At 37.4% G+C, this 22,341-nt stretch overlaps 3 protein-coding genes across 3 annotated transcripts; all 3 read left to right on the top strand.

The window, feature by feature from the left end:
- The first annotated feature begins 1,684 nt into the window (after positions 1–1,684).
- On the top strand, positions 1,685–4,070 carry bola3 (bolA family member 3). The gene is made up of 4 exons (XM_083891805.1): positions 1,685–1,863; positions 2,088–2,199; positions 3,063–3,151; positions 3,672–4,070. The coding sequence occupies exons 1-4, from the start codon at positions 1,792–1,794 to the stop codon at positions 3,735–3,737; spliced, it is 339 nt and encodes a 112-aa protein (XP_083747931.1). The 5' UTR covers positions 1,685–1,791; the 3' UTR covers positions 3,738–4,070.
- Positions 4,071–5,147: 1,077 nt separating this feature from the next.
- Positions 5,148–14,712, top strand: vat1l (vesicle amine transport 1-like; the record flags this gene model as incomplete). The annotated part of the gene is made up of 9 exons (XM_083891087.1): positions 5,148–5,365; positions 6,087–6,216; positions 6,317–6,532; positions 7,489–7,631; positions 9,395–9,498; positions 10,386–10,441; positions 10,586–10,780; positions 14,340–14,423; positions 14,614–14,712. The coding sequence occupies 9 exons, from the start codon at positions 5,148–5,150 to the stop codon at positions 14,710–14,712; spliced, it is 1,245 nt and encodes a 414-aa protein (XP_083747213.1).
- A 5,010-nt stretch (positions 14,713–19,722) lies between these two features.
- Positions 19,723–21,452, top strand: clec3a (C-type lectin domain family 3, member A; the record flags this gene model as incomplete). Its single annotated transcript, XM_083890969.1, has 3 exons — positions 19,723–19,828; positions 19,923–20,009; positions 21,055–21,452. 3 exons carry the CDS (start codon positions 19,723–19,725, stop codon positions 21,450–21,452), a joined length of 591 nt encoding a protein of 196 aa, XP_083747095.1.
- Between the last annotated feature and the right edge of the window lie 889 nt (positions 21,453–22,341).

Below are 22,341 nucleotides of genomic sequence, written 5' to 3'. Positions count from 1 at the left end.
CGCCTTCGGTCCACGCTTCACGGTCTGCGAGCGACGTGGTTTTTAAAGGACTCTGACGTCAGCGGCTCTCACGCCGAGGATGGAGCCACTGACACGGAGGACGGTTTTCCAGGCCTTTGTGTTCGTCTCCGTGATTGTCGGAGCACAAACAAAGCTCAAAGAGGACGCGGCGAGAGTGTCAACAGCCGGCGATTGTCCTCGCGTCTCCGTTTACAGCAGCAGGATCCACCATCTGCAGAGTGAGATAAGCTTCTCTTTCAGACCTGCGACCATCAAAGTGTCACTCAAAGAACACACGAGGGCTTTAACTGCATCGTGGATGTGATGTTTGTTTTATTTAGGAATAAAAACGTCATATTTACCTTTGGGAGAGGGACTGATGATGATGATGATGATGATGATGATGATGATGATGATGATGATGATGAGCACAAGACTGTTGAATCCTGTCATCTTTGCCTGTAAACGCTGCATCGCGTCTTTAAATAAACCTTCTGTAATAGACATGTTTCACAGGTGTCAGTAATGACATTAATTAGAGTTCCACAGAGTCCTGCTGTGGTTCAAATGTAAGAGACAGTTGTATTTTAATAAAGACATTGCAAAATAATAGTGCATTGTTATTATAACATTGCTAAAACAACACATAATGGTGGTATTTGTACTGTGTTGTATACAGAAGACTAAACTAAATTAAACTAAACTAAATGGAAATCACAGGTAATTATCAGTGAGTCATCACTGATTTTATTTTATTTACACCTGCTGTCTGAACATTTCTGAGTATTTTTTGTTTCCTCTGACGCTGAAATATCGTACGATCTTCATGGAATAAAGAAAATAGTAACTAAATAACTGCTCCATACATACGTCTTTTAGGAGGTTTTTAAATGTAATAATTATAAAGTACATATTGTTCAAATATATTATTCCCATCATACACGTCAACAAAATGATAATCCAGTATGTGATTATTTTGTGATTATAAATACTAAGATAAACACGTGCATTATCTTATCTTATCTGCTTATGAAGCATATGTTATATTTGCAGCTGTAGTTGTTTATGGAGGACCTGACATATCCACAAATAAATGCACAAATAAATAAATCAGAAAATAAGAAAACAGAAATGTAGAACTAAATAAATGTAGGTGAACAAAAATAAATACATAAACAAATATAAATGCATTAATAAATAAATACATAAATAAATGAAATAAATACAGGGATATATGTGTATATATATATAAATAAATAAATAAATACAGGAATAAATAAATAAATGTAGGTGAACAGAAATAAATAAATAAATACAGAAATAAATACATTTATTTATTTATTCCAGTATTTATATATGTATTTATTTATTTATTGATATGTCAGGTCTTGTCCTCCATAGTTGTTCTTTAAGTTTCCTCTTTGTATAAATTTATAAGATTTAATATACAAAAACTATTCTGTTGCCTCTTGTTGATTTGTTTATTTTATTTAAACTTAGAACTGTTTGTCGAGTAATGGTCAACATTTACATAAAGTTCCCAATAACTTTAACATAATGTGCATTTGTTTAAATGAGATGCATAATTATCAATAACTTACTTATATTCTTTCTTTCTTTGACTGACGGCTCTTTTAAAAACAACATCCAGGTGTGTGACGTCATATTCCTGCGCCGAGTCTCCTCCGCTGAGGACATGACTTGCTAAGCTAGCAGCCGGTGGTGCGAATGTAAACATTCCCTCCACCAGATTAATTCATAAACTTAATCTGTATTTTGTTCATTTCCGCGATGCTGGCGTGTAAACGGGCTTTGTCCGGCACCGTGACCTCTGCTCTGCGGCTCCTCGGCACCGGTCACCGGGTGAGTTTTTTCACCGCTTCGCTTCGGTGGTTGAAGCTCTGAAGTGTTTGAGGCAAGGCACGTTTATTACTATAGCGCCATTCTTACACAAGGCAATTCAGAGTTTTAATCTCACCGTTGACTCAGCGTTTTTAATCTCACCGCTGACTGTGACTCAGCGTTTTTAATCTCACCGCTGACTGTGACTCAGCGTTTTTAATCCGGACATTGTTCCTCCTCTTCAGGCTGCGCAGAGAAGTCTGTCCTCCTCACAAACTAACGGTGAAGTCCGCATCGCAGAGATCCTGAAGGACAAGTTCCCGTTAGCGTCGTCGCTCAAAGTCGTGGATATTTCAGGTAAACAGGAGCCTGCTCTCTAACACGTCCGCCCAACGGCAGTCAACAGTCTGTAATAATCTAAACAGATTACTGAGCGTATGTATATGTATATATGTATGTATGCATGCGTATATATATGTATGTATGTATTTATGTGTGTATATATATATATGTGTGTATATATATGTATGTATGTATGCATATATATGTGTATGTATGTATGTATGTATGTGTGTATATATATATATATATGTGTATGTATATATGTATGTATGTATGCATGCGTATATATGTATGTATGTGTGTGTATATATATGTATGTATATATGTGTATATATATATATATATATATATATATATATATATATATATATATATATATATATATATATATATGTGTATGTATGTATGTAGGTATGTATATATGTATTTACGTATGTATGCATATGTATGTATATATGTATATATATGTATGCATATGTATGTATGTATATATGTGTGTGTATGTGTATATATATATATATGCATATATATATGTAAATATGTATGTACATACTATGTATACGTATGTATATATGTGCAAACATATACATATGTATATATATGTATGTATGTATAAGTAAAAGTACCGGTCTAAAAGTATACTTAGTTTAATTTTCAGAGTTGATCACATGACATGAATAAATATCACACACACAATAATGATCACTGCTTCATTTGAATTGAGCAAAGATTGTTTGATTTTACTGACTTGTTCAATATCTCTGTGATAATAACTGAGTTTAGGAGCAGATTCTCCGTCTTTATTCGTGATCCACTATTCGTGTTGTGGAGAAACTCTATGATTGTGTGTGTGTGTGTGTGTGTGTGTGTGTGTGCAGGTGGCTGTGGGGATATGTATGAGATCCACATCGAGTCCAGTGAGTTCAAAGGAAAGAGAGTTGTTCAACAACACCAGTTAGTCAATCAGGTAAACTAAACTTAACTCAAGTGCACAAACTCTGTCTGAACACAAATTGTACAACAACAAAAAAAAAAAGACATTTATAATATCAATATTTACCGCCCTTAAACCTCATATTTATCACATTTTAACTTCATAAACGTTTAAAACCTGTCTCTTTAGAGCATGTGTCCAACTCAAGGCCCGGGGTCCAGATGTGGCCCATCGTCACGTCATTTTATGTGGCACACGAGTGATTAATTGGTCTTAAAAATCTGTGTTAAAATAGTTCTATGCTGCTTTAAGGTGTGCATTGACCATAAACTACATTTCCCACAATGCATGGCGACTGCGTTACCCTCAAAGTGACGGCATGCCGCCACTAGACCGCAGCGTATCATTGTTTATGCATCATGCGACGAGTGGAATAGAATAAGTAATAAATACAGAAAGTTATTTAGCAATATGTTACGGAGTAGTTACCTTTATTTTACATTATTTAATATTTTTTAATATAAGTGTTTTTCTTCTTCTTCTTCTTCTTCAGGCTCTAAAGGAAGAGATTCAAGGAATGCACGGACTGCGAATATTCACCAGCACCCCGAGACTTTAGAGAAACCACTTTTTCTCTTCTTCACTCTGTCTGAATGTAAACTATCACAGAGGATGTTTTATAGCAAATGAACATAGAATCACACAACACAAGTCATTTTTCTTTACTTTTGAGAAATATACTCCGACATAACAGAACATTAAATGTAATATATATGAAACCAGGCTGTGATACGCACAATTTAACCTTGTAAAAGTGCCAGTGAACCAATGTAAAGACATTTTTACAGAGTTTCAGGGTTGAAGGGCTGCTGGTTTAAAGAAGAGAACTCGCATGTGACATGTGCTTTTAAGTCGATTTCTACATGGACCTTGAATTTATGTTACTATGCACCAGAACTTCAGATAACAATAAAAAGCAGCTGCTGCTCAACAACACGACGACTCACTGTGTTCATACTGAGCGGCTTCAAATCACTAAATTACTAAAAGTGACTAAATTAAAGGTTTGTGAGGATGTTTGACTGTATATACACACACATATACAGTATATGTATTATTATTATAATAATATGTATGTCATGTTAAATTAGACATTTCTGTACATTGATAGGGTGTTATGTTATATTACATTGTCTTATACTATATTATTATATTGTCACGCTATGCTAATCCCTATTACCGCTGCAATAATATTGTTTATATTATTGTTTGTTAATATTGGGATATTCAACACAAGGTTAACATAACTGATGTTTAATATAAAGAGACTTCTCTGAATATTGGCGTATAGTTTACATTTCTACATATTTGCGCCATTCTAACAATATTTAATAATATATTGATGAAATATAAATCATTAGTGCATGTTTTTTTATAATGTTTTGATACAGAATGCACTTAAACTGTTCACATTCTAATGTGAATACATCCCATAATTAAAAGCCCCTGTGCTGTTCTGCTCTCTGACACTTAAATAAAATAAAAATAAACATGTCATCATGAAACAACACTGAAAATCAATATACTGTACATTTGTATAATTAAGAAAAACCACTTTTCGCCACCAGATGGCGCACTTCATACAGAAACCACCCACACACACGCTAATATATATAATAATAATAATTCTGTTAGTTTTTTTTTCTTCTTTTTTAATAATTGTCATGATTTCTGTAATTTAATTTAATTTAATTTAATTTAATATAATTTAATTTGAAGTGACTGCATTAATTTGAATAAGAAAACAGCTCCAGCTCTGTGAAAGGAAGACGCATCCATTCATTCATCCATTCACCCAACCACTGAGCGCGTGTGTGCGCACCATCATCACCATCATCATCATCATCATCAGTGAAGCTGAGGAGGAGCAGAGAGAGGAGGAGATCTTCATCATCATCATCATCAGCAGCAGCAGCAGCATAAGGAGCAGCAGCAGCAGCAGCAGCAGCAGCAGCAGGTCTCGGTCGTCATGGCTAAAGAAGGATCGGGGATGACGGAGGAGACCGAGTTCATGATCGACAGACACGTGGGCAAAGAGCCGGACTGCGGCGCGCATTCCCCGCACGACGCCAAAGAAATGCGGGCGGTGATTCTGTCCGGGTTCGGAGGTCTGAACAAACTCCGCGTGAGCCGGAGGACGATGCCCGAGCCCCGGGGCGGAGAGGTGAAGATCCGCGTCAAAGCCTGGTAAATAAACACCATCACCATCATCACTGTGTATTTACACTGTATTCACACTGTATTTACACTGTATTCACATAGTATTCACACTGTATTCACACATTATTCACGCTGTATTTACACTGTATTCACATAGTATTCACACTGTATTCACACTGTATTTACACTGTATTCACACTGTATTTACACTGTATTTACACTGTATTCACACTGTATTCACACTGTATTTACACTGTATTCACACTGTATTCACATAGTATTCACACTGTATTCACACTGTATTCACACTGTATTTACACTATATTCACACAGTCATGAAGCCACAGGTTGGTTCTGACCATGATTTCACATTCTTCACTAGTTTCATGCGTTTTTGTCCAGAGAAGCTGTTTTTACCTTCTTTTTTTTACCTTTATCTTTATCTTTATCCTTATCTTATCTTACCTTTATCCTTATCTTATCTTTATCCTTATCTTATCTTACCTTTATCCTTATCTTAATCCTTACCTTTATCCTTATCTTAATCCTTACCTTTATTCTTATCTAAATCCTTACCTTTATTCTTATCTTACCTTTATTCTTATCTTAATCCTTACCTTTATCCTTATCTCATCTTACCTTATATTTATCTTTATCTCACCTCACCTTACCTTACCTTACCTTATCTTATCTTATCTTATCTTATCTTATCTTTATCTAATATTTATCTTATTTGATGTTGTTGCAGTGGCCTGAATTTCCTGGACCTGATGGTCCGTCAGGGAACCATCGACAGTCCTCCGAAGCCTCCTCTGGTCCCTGGCTTTGAATGCTCTGGTATCGTTGAGTCTGTGGGTGAAAACACAAAGGGATTTGAAGTAGGTGGATGTGAAAGTATCATCACAGTGAATCTACATCATCCTCCTCATCCTCCTCCTGCTCCTGCTGCACTAACATCTCCCTCTCTCTCGTCCTCAGATCGGCGACAGAGTGATGGCCTTTGTGAATTACAACGCCTGGGCAGAGGTGGTCTGCACGCCGGCAGAGTTGGTCCACAAGATGCCAGACAGAATGACGTTTGCCGAGGCCGCAGCCTTCGCCCTGAACTTCGTGGCGGCGTACATGATGCTCTTTGAGGTCGCCAACTTACGAGAAGGGATGTCGGTGCTGGTGCACTCGGCCGGCGGCGGCGTGGTGAGTTTGTTTCCCTGAGACACAGAGATAGAGAGAGAGCACACGGTCTTGGGTTAACTCACCCAAATTGCAAATATGCTAAACAAACAAACAGCTATATAACTAGCTAGACGTTTAGCTAACTTTAACCTATGTTTTAGCTAATAGATAGATAGATAGATAGATAGATAGATAGATAGATAGATAGATAGATAGATAGATAGATAGATAGATAGATAGATAGATAGGATTAGCTCACTTTTAACTTACTTTCACCCAAATTGCTAATATGCTGTACAAACAAACAGCAATCTAGCTAGCTAGACGTTTAGCTAACTTTAAACTATGTTTTAGCTGATAGATAGATAGATAGATAGATAGATAGATAGATAGATAGATAGATAGATAGATAGATAGATAGATAGATAGATAGATAGATAGTAAGCTAACTAGCAAGAGCGATAGATAAGTTGATAGATACCTTGTAAGTTAAACAGCAAGATAGATAGATAAGTTGATAGATAGCTTGTAAGATAACTAGCACGCTGAACTACATAGATAGATAGATAGATAGATAGATAGATAGATAGATAGATAGATAGATAGATAGATAGATAGATAGATAGATAGATAGTAAGCTGACTAGCAAGAAAGATAGATAAGTTAATAGATAGCTTGTAAGCTAACTAGCACGCTAACTAGATAGATAGATAGATAGATAGATAGATAGATAGATAGATAGATAGATAGATAGATAGATAGATAGATAGATAGATAGATAGATAGATAGATAGATAGATAGATAGATAGTAAGCTAACTAGCAAGAAGGATAGATAAGTTGATAGATAGCTTGTAAGCTATTTTGCGTGTTGTGTGTTCTAAAGAGAATAAACACACACACTCTTTAGGGAGTTGTGGTTCATTTACACATCATATCTTTGATAAACTGTCGTGTTATTTCCTGTTTTATTTCCAGGGTCAGGCCGTGGCTCAGCTCTGCTCCACTGTCCCTAACGTCACGGTGTTCGGCGTCGCCTCGTGCTCCAAACACGCCGCCATCAGAGACTCAGTGACTCACCTGTTTGACAGAAACGCTGATTATGTACAAGAGGTCAAAAGGTCAGCGTGCAGAACACTGTGTGTGTGTGTGTGTGTGTTGTATGAATCTCTGTGGAAACATTAACGTGGTTTAAATCAGAGTGTAGTTTGAAGGCTGCGTCACGTCGTCGTCCACGTCAGCTAATGTGATAACGTGGCGAGGGCAGGATGCAGACGATACCTGTTGCCTAATTTGGTCTTTTGTGGCCGTGGTCTCCATGGAAACGCTCCGTTAATCTCAGACAGCAGCAGCAACGTTTGTGCCGGGCGGAGGTCTGCGCCGGCAAAGTGGAACGACAGAGCTAATTAGGACTGAACATCACAGAAAATACAGCATATTTATTTATGTATTTAATTATGTATTTAGATAGATAGATAGATAGATAGATAGATAGATAGATAGATAGATAGATAGATAGATAGATAGGATGTTTAGCTCACTTTTAACTCACTTTCACCCAAATTGCAAATATGCTAAACAAACAAACAAACAAACAGCTATATAGCTAGCTAGACGTTCAGCTAACTTTAACCTATGTTTTAGCTGATAGATAGATAGATAGATAGATAGATAGATAGATAGATAGATAGATAGATAGATAGATAGATAGATAGATAGATAGATAGATAGATAGATAGATGTTTAGCTCACTTTTAACTCACTTTCACCCAAATTGCAAATATGCTAAACAAACAATCTTGGAAGGGTTAGGGTTTAGCGTTGGATTTTTTCCAACAGCGCAAACTGTCGTAATTACAATAATCAAATGTGTGAGATGATATTCAGCACAGGTTCAGCTGTGATCGTTTCAGCCTCTTCCTCTTCCTCTTCCATCTTAGCGGTGGATTATTGGTCTTTTCTTCATCTCTCTCTGGCCCTCACATTCTTCTCAGGATCAAGAGCACAATCAAATTAATCTTTTTACAAAAGGCAAAAACCATGAGAATCACAAGACCAGTGAGCAGGTGTCCAGAGCCACAAGGCAGAGAGAGAAGAATTTACAGCTCTGTGATCATAAAATAACTTCATTCATTCATTCATATCTGCTCACTCACGACTGTCTGTAATCTCAGCGCGTGAATAATCTGCACCACGACACAGAATAATCAGCCGAATTATGTCCAAAAACAAATATGTTGACTCACTGTTTCTGTGTTTGAATGTCAGGGTTTTTTGAGTTTGAGAGAGAGAGAGCGAGTGGGCAGAGGCTAAAGAAACATGTGGGTTTTTCAACACAGCAATGGCACTGTCTTTGTGTATGTATATGTATATATACATATATATATGAAGTCTGAGCCTTATTTCACAATGTTTTAATATTTGGCCGACCTAACCATTAGCTGCAAAAAGAATAATCGATCATAGATTTAGTCAGTAGTACCATATTTTTGCCTAAACATATTTAGATAGATACTCTTTGGCAGTATGAGAAGTAAGTTTTGGCTTTTTTATGGTTTTATTGAATAAGTTTTTATAATTTCTTCAGTATTTTTAGTTTTATTGTTTGTTCTTGGGTCTATTAGGTCTTCTGTTTTTCTATATTTTATTTATTTTATTGTGGGGATTGTACGATGGTGAATGGCAAAAGCAGCTTTGAGTCGTCATCAAGACTAGAAAAGCTTCTTTTGATTGTATTTGGTAGTAACAAGTAGAGAAGATAATTAGGGGGAATGTATTGGAGTAAAAGTAAAAATTGAGTTTGAGTAGACTTCACCTTGACTTCACCTCAACTTCACCTTGACTCTGCTCCTCCTCTTCTTCTTCTTCTTCTTCCATATCTCAGACTCTCTCCTGAAGGTGTGGACATCTTGTTGGACAGTCTGAGTGGAGAGAACACAGGGAAAGGCCTGAGTCTGCTCAAACCTCTGGGAACGTACATCCTCTACGGTGGGAGTACGAGTTTTTAAGCTTATTATAGTATGTTTAAGAAGATGATTTATTTTATCATGCTATTATCACCCAAACATTCGGAGCGTCCGAAGTGACATGAGAAAAAAAATTATGAAAAAAAAGTGGATTTTTGAAATCTCAAGTTTGATAGTCGAGATCTCGTTTCCAAAAAATTGTAAAAAAAAAAAAAAAAAATCTGTCAAATTTTTGTAATTTTTTGAAATCTTGAGTTCCAAAAAGTCGAGATCTCGAATAAAAAAAATAAAAAAAAATTTCAATTTTTTTTTTTCAGATTTTTTTGGAAACTCAAGATCTCGACTTTGAAACTCGAGATTTCAAAAAATGCCGGGGAAATAAAATCCACTTTTTTTTCCCTCATTTTTTGGAAACTCAAGATTTCACCTTTCAAACTCAAGATTTCAAAAAATTACTAAATTATTTAAAAAAAATCATAATTTTTTGGAAACTAAATTTTTTACTTTAATTTAAATTAAATTTACGATTAGAGGATGTACAGTCAAATTTTTCCACAAATGGCAACCTTTTATTTCTTATTTTTCTAATTTAGAGGTGCATTTGTTCATTGTTCGTTACACTGTATTCTGTCATTTAATTGAGTTATTTTCTCCTACATTCTTATAACAGTGTTTTTGTATGTGTAAATGTGAGTGAGTCCATGTATTCAGTAAAATAGTGAGGCTCAGTTGAATCAATTTTGGGTTAATTATTCTGATATTGTGGAGCCTCATGAATGAAGTCACATAATTCCATGTATGTAGAGATGTGGTCTCTAAATGGACCACAACATCCTCACAGCATCTTCACAGCATCTTCACAGTGAGTCCTAAGCGTCTGAACCTTCTCGTCTCTCTTTGTTGTTCCAGGAGCATCAAACCTGGTCACCGGGGAAACCAAGAGTTTCTTCAGCTTTGCTAAATCTGTGAGTCACAGACGCAGCTGTGGTCTGTCGTCATCATCATCATCATCATCATCATGGACATGTGAAGGAAACAGAAGCCAGTTTAACAACAGTTTTAATGCCTGAATGAGTCACTCTTATATCTTCTCTATCCTCCTGCTGCAGTGGTGGCAGGTGGAGAAGGTGAACCCCATCAAACTCTACGAGGAGAACAAGGTCATCGCTGGATTCTCGCTCCTCAACCTCCTCTTCAAACAGGGCCGCTGTGGTCTGGTGAGGTCGGTGATGGACAAACTGTTGAGTCTCTACGATCAGAAGAAGATCAAGCCTGTGGTGGACTCTCTGTGGGCTCTGGAGGAGGTAAGACATCATCACATCATCATCATCTTCACAGATCTATAAAGATCAGCTGTTTGTCCACAGATGGTGGGCAGGCTGATGATTATTCATTATTATTTCACACCCACACACACACCTGTCAATCACACTGCTCTGGATTTATGCTAAAGTTCACCTTTACTCTTATTATTTGTTCTGCAGCGAGTGAATCACTGGACATAATCATGATAATAATCACAGTTTTCTTGGATATTTAGTTCATGAGAGAACAGCAGATTTTTACAGAGTGGATTTTCTCTCATTCATTTATTGAAGTTTGAGATATTTGTTGATGTTTGTGCACCTGTTCGTCCTTCTGTTTGTTCATAAACATCTTTCACTCGCTCTTAATCAAAGATAGTTTAGAGATATGTTTTTTTTTTCGGGGCCGATACCGATGAGTAGCGGTCAAGGAGGCCGATAAACGATATTTGGAGCCGATGCAGTAAAAGTGAAAATATTGGCAAGTAATTTTAAGTTTCGTTCGTAGATTTCTGACAGCGTCACATTTGTCAGGTGTTTGTTTTACCACAAACTGCTAAACGAAGCTCCAGAAGTGTGAAGACCTGCCCTCAGAATCAAAGTTCCTGGTCTCTGACTGTGTTTTTGACCACAGTATCAGCAGAGATTATTAAACCACAGAAAATGTTAGGAATTCTGCTCCACGCCCAGTTCACTCTGGACGAATTTGAGATAAAGGCAGAAATAACGTAGGAGGAGCTGATTACAAGTTATTCTGAGAAAAGATCTGTTCAGTCGTCAGGTTTTTGATTTCTCACGGGAAAACATCCATCCTTCCATCCTTCCATCCTTCCTTCCATCCTTCCATCCTTCCATCCTGTTGTCATTAGTGAACTTTGGCAGGTCGCTGAGGCCATTCACTGAAATCACTGGCCGTGAAGAAGAATCTCATTTGATGGGAGGATGGCGTGGGATGTGTGGGTTAGAGGCTCAGTCTGCATCGTTTGTTTATCAGAGAGGAGGAGGAGGAAGAGGAGGAAGAGGAGGAGGAGGAGGAGGAGGGCGGTGGTTTACACCGAGGCCACGACTACAGTTTATTCTGGAAGGAAAATACAGAAAAAGGCTGATTAATCAACAGGAGGATTTAAGGTTAGAAGGTGAATACAACAACAATAAGAGATTAAGATAGATAGATAGATAGATAGATAGATAGATAGATAGATAGATAGATAGATAGATAGATAGATAGATAGATAGATAGATAGATAGATAGATAGATGTTAGCTAGCTGATAGATAGTTAGCTAGCTGATAGATAGATAGATAGAGAGATAGCTAGCTTATAGATAGATAGTTAGCTAGCTGATAGATTGTTAGCTAGCTGATAAATAGCTAGCTGATAGATAGTTAGCTAGCTAATAGATAGATAGATAAATAGATAGATGTTAGCTAGCTGATAGATAGAAGAAGTTAATAGATAGCTTGTAAGCTAACTAGCACGCTAACTAGATAGATAGATAGATAGATAGATAGATAGATAGATAGATAGATAGATAGATAGATAGATAGATAGATAGATAGATAGATAGATAGATACTTTATTGATCCTGAAGGAAATTCAAGCATCCAGTAGCAGTAACATACATTGAACATACATACATTAGACTTGACTTATAACACAGTAACCATACACTGAGAATGAAAATAAATATATAACTGTGTTAAGTTAAGCCGTGCTTAACGTCTATACAAGAACTATATAAAAAATATAAAGTGACTAGAAAAAATGTTTTATACACAACCTGCGTATAAACAGTATTTCACTGTCAGAATTGATCATTATACTCTATATAATTATACTAAATTATAGGTGGAATTCTCCTCATTTGTTTGTCATTTCAAAGCATTTGTATAAAACAGGTCTAACCCTGCTGAACGAGTGCATGACCTCATTCTGCTCTTGGCTTGGTTTCCACAGTTTCATCAACAAGTGAACAAGCTTGTGACACAATTACTTCAGACAAAGACTCACATTCAGTTGTGATGAGAAAGTAAAATGTGACAAAGACAAAGCTTTAATGAGCTGCACTGAGCTTATGTTTATGTGTAAAGATGGGAATACAATCATTGTTGCCCACAGAGAAGTTTTGTTAGGTCCAGCTCTGCAGCCCACGTCTCCACGTCCTCACGTCTTCATATCCATGTCTTCACTTTTAGCAGCAGTGGGCTGAGGTTTGCTGAATAAATCCTAAAAGAGTTCATACTGATCTAAAGCTGTGGCTGCAGAACTTTTCTGCTGTGTTAAAACGTCTATAGTTCATCTACAAATTGGGTTTATTTCTTTATTTTTATGTAATATTCCATAAATAATACTTTTTTTTGTGACTGTGTTGACACCATTTTTATATTTTTGCCATACTTAGGTTAATTTTAAGTTAGATGGATTGATAGATAGATCATAAGCTAACTAGCAAGAGAGATAGATACGTTGATAGATAGGTTGTAAGCTAGCCAGCAAGATAGGTAGATAAGTTGATAGATAGCTTGTAAGCTAACTAGCACGCTAACTAGATAGATAGACAGACAGATAGATAGTAAGCTAACTAGCATGATATATAGATAAGTTGATAGATAGCTTGTAAGCCAACCAGCAAGATAGATAGATAAGTTGATAGATAGCTTAACTAGCACGCAAACTAGATAGATAGATAGATAGATAGATAGATAGATAGATAGATAGATAGATAGATAGATAGATAGATAGATAGATAGATAGATAGATAATAAGCTAACTAGCAAGAAAGATAGATAAGTTGATAGATAGCTTGTAAGCTAACTAGCACGCTAACTAGATAGATAGATAGATAGATAGATAGATAGATAGATAGATAGATAGATAGATAGATAGATAGATAGATAGTAAGCTAACTAGCAAGGATAGATAAGTTGATAGATAGCTTGTAAGCTAACTAGATAGACACTTCTTCTGTGTTGTTGAGTCAAAGTTCTGAATCATTTTATATCACATTTTAGTTGTGATATAAAGTCACAATAATTGTGCAGAAAGTCACAAAATTAGACAAATTAGAGCCAAGTGAACTTTGAACTGTGACGTATTTCACAAATTCAATTTTTGCTCATGTATGTTTATATATTTGGTGATTTTTTTTTTTTTTTTAGCATATTGCCTTGATTGTGCTGGAAAAAAGGGATATTAAACACTCTATATTGCACATTCTGATAACCTCTGTATTCTTATAACCTCTGTATTCTTATAACCTGAGGAGCAGCGTGACTCACCCTCTGTTAGTCATCGTTTCCTCCATTAACGCTTCACACTGACTAAGTTTAGATTATCGCTGCTCTGCGTCTGTGATGACGACCAGGATATGGTGGCCACCGTGTTCTTTAGTGTGGAATCAAAATGAAATGATGCTGGAAGCTGTGAAAATCAGTCTGAGACCAACGTTTATATCATATACTCTGTGGGCTTATCTGTGATATTTTAACACATGTTAAAAGGTGATGATTGTGTGAGGTAGAATGTAGTTAAAGTACATGTATGTGTGTTTTCTTCTCAGGTGAAAGAAGCCATGCAGAGAATCCACGACAGAGGCAACATAGGAAAACTCATCCTGGACGTGGAGAAGTCTCCCACTCCTCTGGTAACAACACGTTTAATGTGCTTTTACTTTATTTAGTGCAGTATTTAACGTCAATGAAGGCCATTGAGACATACAGGTGCATTTAAATAGGGGAAGAGGTGCGGATGTCTAGTATTTTCTATTGTATTCTATTTTCTGCTGTTCAGAGAAAAACAAACAAACACACAATCGAACGTTGTCACTAATGCAGATGGCGAGTGACAGCACAGAGACCAGTGAGGCCGGAGAGGAAGAGGAGGAGCCTGAGGGAGACAACGACAGCAAGGAGAGAATGCCTTTCATCCATTAGACCATGCAGAAGTTGTAGATCCTGCAGAACCTGCAGATCCTGTAGACCATGAACACCCTTCAGATCCAGAGGCTGCAGACCCTGCAGATCCAGACCCTGCAGATCCTGCAGATCCTGCAGATCCTGTAGATGCTGCAGACCCTGCAGATCCTGTAGATCCTGCAGAATCTGCAGAACCTGTAGATCCTGCATTCCCTGCGAAACCTGTAGATCCTGCAGAACCTGCAGATCCTGTAGACCATGAACACCCTGCAGATCCAGAGGCTGCAGACCCTGCAGATCCAGACCCTGTAGATCCTGCAGACCCTGCAGATCCTGTAGATGCTGCAGATCCTGCAGATCCTGCAGAACCTGTAGATCCTGCATACCCTGCAGGCCCTGCAGATCATGTAGATCCTGCAGAACCTGTAGACCCTATAGACCCTGCAGATCCTGTAGATGATGCAGACCCTGTAGATGCTGCAGAACCTGTATACCCTATAGACCCTGTAGATGCTGCATATTCTGTAGATCCTGCATACTCTGCACACCCTGCAGATCGTACAGACCCTGTAGATCCTATAGACCCTGTAGATCCTATAGACCCTGCATAACCTGCAGATCCTGTAGACGCTGCAGATCCTGTATCTCCTACAGACCCTGCAGATCCTGCACATCCTGCAGATCCTGCAGATTCTGCAGAACCTGTAAATGCTGCAGAACCTGCAGATGTATACCCTGCAGAACGTGTAGATCCTGCAGAACCTGCAGATCCTGTGGACCCTGCAGATCCTGTGGACCCTTCTTCTTCTGTGGTGCATTTAGAGACTGGAGAGGCTGCACAGAACCACTCACACCAGTGTTGTACAGTATGTGTTGTGTGCATGAATGTGCTGTGTTTGTGTGCGTGTGTGTGTGGCTCTTGTCTGTCAGTCGATCGGTCAAACAACATTTTTTTTTATTTTCTTGAATTTTTTAATTTTTTAAAATATATGAAGGTTGATTTGTCATCAGGCAGCAAGAACAAGTACTTTGTCAAATAGTAGAGTTATAGTTATATTTACAGTTCATTTAATCTTCCAGCTCATGTTTTTGCACCACCTGCACCTTTAGTAACGCACCTGAGTGTGTGTGTGTGTGTGTGTGTGATGTTTTTGATGTTTCAAACAAACAGGTGAAAGAAAAGCATGTTTTCTTCTTCCATTCATCGTACTCTGGCGTCACCGGTGCCTTTGAGCTGCAGAGGAGGGTTTGATACTTGAAAAATGCTTTTCCACGTTCATATTGAACAAATGAACAGAAACGGCGATTGATGACCATGAAAACTCTTGTGTTTTCCCACGCAGTGTTCCGTTCATCTTTAGGGTCACAGAGATTTGAGACGTCAAGTTTAATTCACTTCAGAGTAATTAATCTGCCAAACTCTGAGCTGCGATGAATCAGTAACTTCAGGATCTTCAGTCTCTGCTTTACTTAACTGTGCGTGACCAAAGTTTATTGCTGGTGCCTCAGATCAAAAGTGCCATAAAACTCCTGAGATCAATCGTTTTTACAGTTAGAACGCTGTGTATTTTACTTTATTATTAATAACGTGGGATTCCCTTCACTCTGAAGAGACAAAAAAACACACTTTCTTTTTCATTTAAAGGTGCATTATGTAATAAATCAACAACAGTACAGACAAAATATTTGCATTAAAAAATATATTTGGCAGACTGCAAATCATGTTTATGTTTTGAAATCATGTTTTGGCGTCATGTGGCGCCACCTACCGCCGTCTACCAATCATTGCAGTCAGTAGAGTCTCTGCTGCCGAGCAACCACGGGTTGCCAGTTACGTCAGAAAACGAAACCTAAAAGACCTCGATATTTTGAATTTGAATGTAGTAACAGTGTTTGGCCACATTCTTACATATGGCGCCTTTAAAAGTAAAAGCAAAACATGAACTTTGTCATGTTTTCACTATTTATTGAGCCTTTTATTGGCTCTGAGAACTCCAGTGTTTCATTTTTATCTCACATTTCGAGAGTTAGAGCGTAGTCCATGTTAATCCAGACGTAGGGGATTAGATCTCTCCATCGCTGGCTAAAGAAGTGTTAAGAATTTAAGTCTGTGCTTAAATGACATCATTAACTGTGGTTTACCTGTGCTTGTGTTTTTGTTGTGTACTTTATCCGAGTACAGTTTTGTGATACTTGAATAAATGTATCTGCAAAGTATTCCACAGTTGTATTTTGTCTTTATTTTCTCTCATTGTCTACCACTGTATAAGTGGTAGAAAGTAAGCTAACTAGCAAGAGAGATAGATACGTTGATAGATAGCTTGTAAGCTAACTAGCAAGCTAACTAGATAGATAGATAGTAAGCTAACTAGCAAGAGAGATAGATAAGTTGATACATAGCTTGTAAGCTAACTAGCACGCTAACTAGATAGATAGATAGATAGATAGATAGATAGATAGATAGATAGATAGATAGATAGATTGATAGATAGATAGATAGATAGATAGATAGGTTGATACATAGCTTGTAAGCTAACTAGCACACTAACTAGATAGATAGATAGTAAGCTAACTAGCAAGAGAGATAGATAAGTTGATACATAGCTTGTAAGCTAACTAGCACGCTAACTCGATAGATAGATAGTAAGCTAACTAGCAAGAGCGATAGATATGTTAATAGATAGCTTGTAAGCTTACTAGCAAGCTAACTCGATAGATAGATAGATAGATAGATAGATAGATAGATAGATAGATAGATAGATAGATAGATAGATAGATAGATAGATAGTAAGCTAACTAGCAAGGGAGATAGATACGTTGATAGATAGCTTGTAAGCTAACTAGATAGATAGATAGATAGATAGATAGATAGATAGATAGATAGATAGATAGATAGATAGATAGATAGATAGATAGATAGATAGTAAGCTAACTAGCAAGAGGGATAGATAGTTGATACATAGCTTGTAAGCTAACTAGCAAGCTAACTCGATAGATAGATAGATAGATAGATAGATAGATAGATAGATAGATAGATAGATAGATAGATAGATAGATAGATAGATAGATAGATAGACAGACAGATAGATAGATAGATAGATAGATAGATAGATAGATAGATAGATAGATAGATAGATAGATAGATAGATAGATAGATAGATAGTAAGCTAACTAGCAAGGGAGATAGATACGTTGATAGATAGCTTGTAAGCTAACTAGATAGATAGATAGATAGATAGATAGATAGATAGATAGATAGATAGATAGATAGATAGATAGATAGATAGATAGATAGATAGATAGATAGATAGATAGATAGATAGATAGATAGATAGATAGTAAGCTAACTAGCAAGAGAGATAGATAAGTTGATACATAGCTTGTAAGCTAATCTATCTATCAGATAAAGCCAGTGTAGACGTCAGGGTCCACTGTTCTGGACTATGGGAAGAAACTGGAGAACCCGGAGAAGAGTGAGTACATGTGAGAAGTTCCATTTTCGGTGCACATTTGAAGATTTCCATGAATTCTACAGACATGTATTTAACTGTGTGTAATTCCTCAGTTTGCCACCAGGTGGCGACAGAGTGTCAAAGAGTGTACAGTTAGAATATCACCACTGATGTCTTTATACACCAGAGTCTCACTGATGATTGTGTTTGACCTTCACTGAGTAAAATGTGCACCCGTTGACCTTTGACCTTTGGCTCATTTTGATGCAGACTGTGTTTTATTCATGTGCTCATGCTTTAATCATTCATTACTGATTCAGCCACAAGTATTGATCCTCTGCTAAGTTTTCTGTTTCACTCTCAACTGCAGCTGCAGAGTTTGGCTCTTATTTCTGCTTCAGGGTGGAAATAAACAAAGAAATAAATAAAGATCCGAGGATGATTTATCTTATATTTTTGAAGAAATCAAACGTTTTTATTAGGAAGCAGAATACGTTATTCTGCAGAATGTCTCACTGATGTGGAAACTGTATTATTTTTGCAACTTTAATTGAATCTTAATGCTTGGAAATGTACATGAATAAATATGTAAAATGAGAAAATATGACATGAGCAGGCTTTGGGAATGTACGGCTATATCGAGCGTACGCACGTCCGAGGTTTGTGTTTCATATTTAGCTCTGCCCTCCCGTCTGTGTGCAACGTCTCACCCTATAAATAACTGGCTGCAGCAGAACTGGAGCTGGAGCCGGAGCCGGAGCCGGAGCCGGAGCCGGAGCCGGAGCCGGAGCCGGAGTCGGAGCCGGACCTGGACCTGGACCTGGACCTGGACTTCCTTCAGCTCTCAGGATTTTTTGTTCGTCTCGGGCCGGACAATGTTCCTAACGAATTTCGTGAAATTCGGTGCAACTAAATTTCGGCTCAGCCTGCGGGGACCCTACCATTTTGCATGGGTTTTTCGCAAAAAAAAAAAGAAAGAAAGACTTTTTTTTTTTTTTTGAAATCTCGAGTTTCCAAAAAAAATATGAATTTTTTTAATTATTATTTTTTTTTTTCCATTTTAGCTCTTTACTTTTCTATTAGTTGATCTGTTTTTAGTGATTTTGTATTGAGGGGAGAGGGTTTTATATCAGCCCTTTTGCCTTTGTGTGATGAAATATAATTCTTGTTTTTTTTATCATCGTGCATATGAATAATAATACAATAAATAGATAATATAAATAAATAAAAGTGTCATGGTCTGTTTTAGAGCTGACGTGAGAATAACTTGAAGAACTCTGTGTGTCGCTGAAAGTGAAATTCTGCTCCGTGCTCCCTCTGTGCAGAGTAAATATTTTTCAGAAGCAGGAAATGGTTATTTTCTCCTCACCTCCCTCACCTCCTCCTGATGTTTGGACAAACACAAACAGACTTGGTGCCAGTGCAGGAGGAGGAGGAGGAGGAGGAGGAGGAGGAGGAGGAGGCGTACACACAGAGGAAGCCTTACACAGTGCCAGTATATACTGTATATATGCAGCAGCATTAGCATTAGCTGGGTCACTGTGTTCAGTCCTCTGAGGATCCTCTGGCCTCAGTCATGGCTCGTCCAGCTCTTCCCGTCCTCCTCGTCCTCCTCGTCCTCTGCTTCTCTTTGCTTCACTTCAGCTCCGGTCGTCCGTCTCGCACCAGGAAGGCCGTGTCAGGTATGAATGACCTGAACTCACCGTAAACATCATCACATACGTGTGCTCGTGTGCTCATGTACTGAGATATTTGACCTCTTTGTTGAAAATGCAGCCGCAGACGAAGAGGACGTGAAGTCCCAGATCGAGAAGTTATGGCAGGAGGTGAATTCACTGAAAGAGATGCAGGCGCTGCAGACAGGTACTGTTTTAATTATTCATGTATTCTTTCGATTGGACAGTTAATTAAACCCAAGAACATCAAAAAAACGGGTAAATCAGAGATATAATTACTGAAAAATAGAGAATGTTGTGATTGTTTTTGGAATTGTTGAATTTATTTTGGTTTAACTCGACTTTATTTGTCATATTTGAGGCCAGTGAATGTTCTGTCAGACAAGAGTTTTATATGGAGACCTGACACATCAATAAATAAATAAATACAGCATTAAATTAAATAAATGCAGAAATAAATACATGCTTTACATTTATTTATTCATTCATTCCTGTATTTATTTATGTTTATTTATTTCTTTATGTATGTTTAGGTATGTTTATTTATTTTATACATTTATTATTTGTTTTTTGGAATCGAAAAAGTTTGGTTTGGAGACCTGACATATCAATCAATCAATCAATAAATACAGGAATAAATAAATAAATGCTTTACATTTATTTATTCTTGTATTTATTTATTTATTTATTTATTTATTTATTTATTTATTTATTTATTCCTGTATTTATTTATTTATGAATTTATTTATTTATTTATGCATTTATGCATTTATGCATTTATTTATTTATTTATTTATTTATTTATTTATTTATTTATTTATTCCTGTATTTATTTATTTATTGATATGTCAGGTCTCATCCTCCATAGTTTAGATGCTGCAAAGAGATCTTTGATAACGAATTACATTTCAAGCCTGTTGGTGAACAAATTCACCAGCAGAGGGCAGCAAATCTCAGATCAATCAGTCAAAGACAAAGGGAAGTATGACAGGAAATAATAACTTTTATATAGAAATGTTGTGTTTCTGATGTCAGTAGTTGTATCAAATGCAATAAATCAATGTTTTCCAATGTTCTGTGAAGTCATTGTGAATTTCTACAAAGAAAAATGCAGGATTCAAAAGTTTCAGGATCGTTTTTCCATCACTGAGGAAACTGAACATTTCCATCATTTGTGAACTCTGTAAACACCACATGTTTGACCTTGAAGGAAACGCTCTCTGTGTTCCCAGTTTGTCTCCGAGGCATCAAAGCTCACAGGAAGTGCTACCTCACCGTCGAGGAACCCAAACATTACCACGAGGCCAACGAGGACTGCATCGCACAGGGAGGGACCCTGGCGACGCCTCGGGACATGGCGGAGAACAACGACCTGAGGGACTACGCCAGGAGGAGCTCTCCGGGCTCCAGGGAGCTGTGGATCGGCGTGGCCGACATCGTCAGAGAGGGCCAGTACGTGGACGTCAACAGTTTACCCGTCAGCTTCGTCAACTGGGATCGATCCAAGAAGCAGCCGACGGGAACCAAGAGGGAGAGCTGTGTGGTTCTGTCGGTGTCTGCTCAGGGGAAGTGGTACGACGAGGTGTGTCGCAGTCTGAAGAAGTACATCTGTGAATACGTCATTCCTTAAGAGACTTGAGAGGGTTCGCGAGGGGTCGTCGTCATCAATGTTTGTGTTTTGTGGATGATTAAAGGTGCGTTATGGGATAAATTTAAAGCAACTGGCCGTAAAAATCCTCCTAATACGTCACAGAGACTCAGGAATAATGTTCGTATAACAAACTGAACTCACCAACAACAACATTTGCAGACTGCAAATCATCGTTTATGTTTTGAAATCACGTTTTGGCGTCATGTGGCGCCACCTACCGCCGTCTACCAGTCACTGCAGTCAGTAGAGTCTCTGCTGCTGAGCAACCACGGGTTGCCAGTTAGGTCAGAGTAGTAAGTAGATAGTAAGCTAACTTGCAAGAGAGATAGATACGTTGATAGATAGCTTGTAAGCTAACTAGCACGCTAACTAAATAGATAGATAGTAAGCTAACTTGCAAGAGAGATACGTTGATAGATAGCTTGTAAGCTAACTAGCGCGCTAACTGGATAGATAGTAAGCTATCTACAAGAGAGATAAGTTGATAGATAGCTTGTAAACTAACTAGATAGATAGATAGATAGATAGATAGATAGATAGATAGATAGATAGATAGATAGATAGATAGATAGATAGATAGATAGATAGATAGATAGATTCTCGATTCAAAAATTGTGTGTTAAGGCGAATTATGGCATCAAAACAATCGACTTTGTATAAGACAATGTGATAATGTGATCACACAAAGGCAAACTTAAGACAAAAGTTAACATTTATTCATGCAAAACAAATAGAAACTTACTTCCTGTACATCAAAAATAACTTGCATAAATAAAAAGTTTAGACTAGCTGCCTTTTTCTCCCAGAAGTTACAAAAATAAACTGTACACAAATAGCCCGACTGCTGTTTTGTGTGGTTTTTAAAAAT

The sequence above is a fragment of the Microchirus variegatus genome, assembly GCF_963457635.1.
Source record: "Microchirus variegatus genome assembly, chromosome: 6".
Classification (NCBI taxonomy): Eukaryota; Metazoa; Chordata; class Actinopteri; order Pleuronectiformes; family Soleidae; genus Microchirus; species Microchirus variegatus.
This window is presented reverse-complemented; position numbering and strand designations above follow the sequence as displayed.

Coding starts and splice junctions, on each gene's coding strand:
- bola3 (XM_083891805.1), top strand. CDS start 1,792: ATGCTGGCGTGTAAACGGGCTTTGTCCGGCACCGTGACCTCTGCTCTG. Junction 2,200..3,062: donor CAAAGTCGTGGATATTTCAG/GTAAACAGGAGC, acceptor GTGTGTGTGCAG/GTGGCTGTGGGGATATGTAT. Junction 3,152..3,671: donor AACACCAGTTAGTCAATCAG/GTAAACTAAACT, acceptor CTTCTTCTTCAG/GCTCTAAAGGAAGAGATTCA.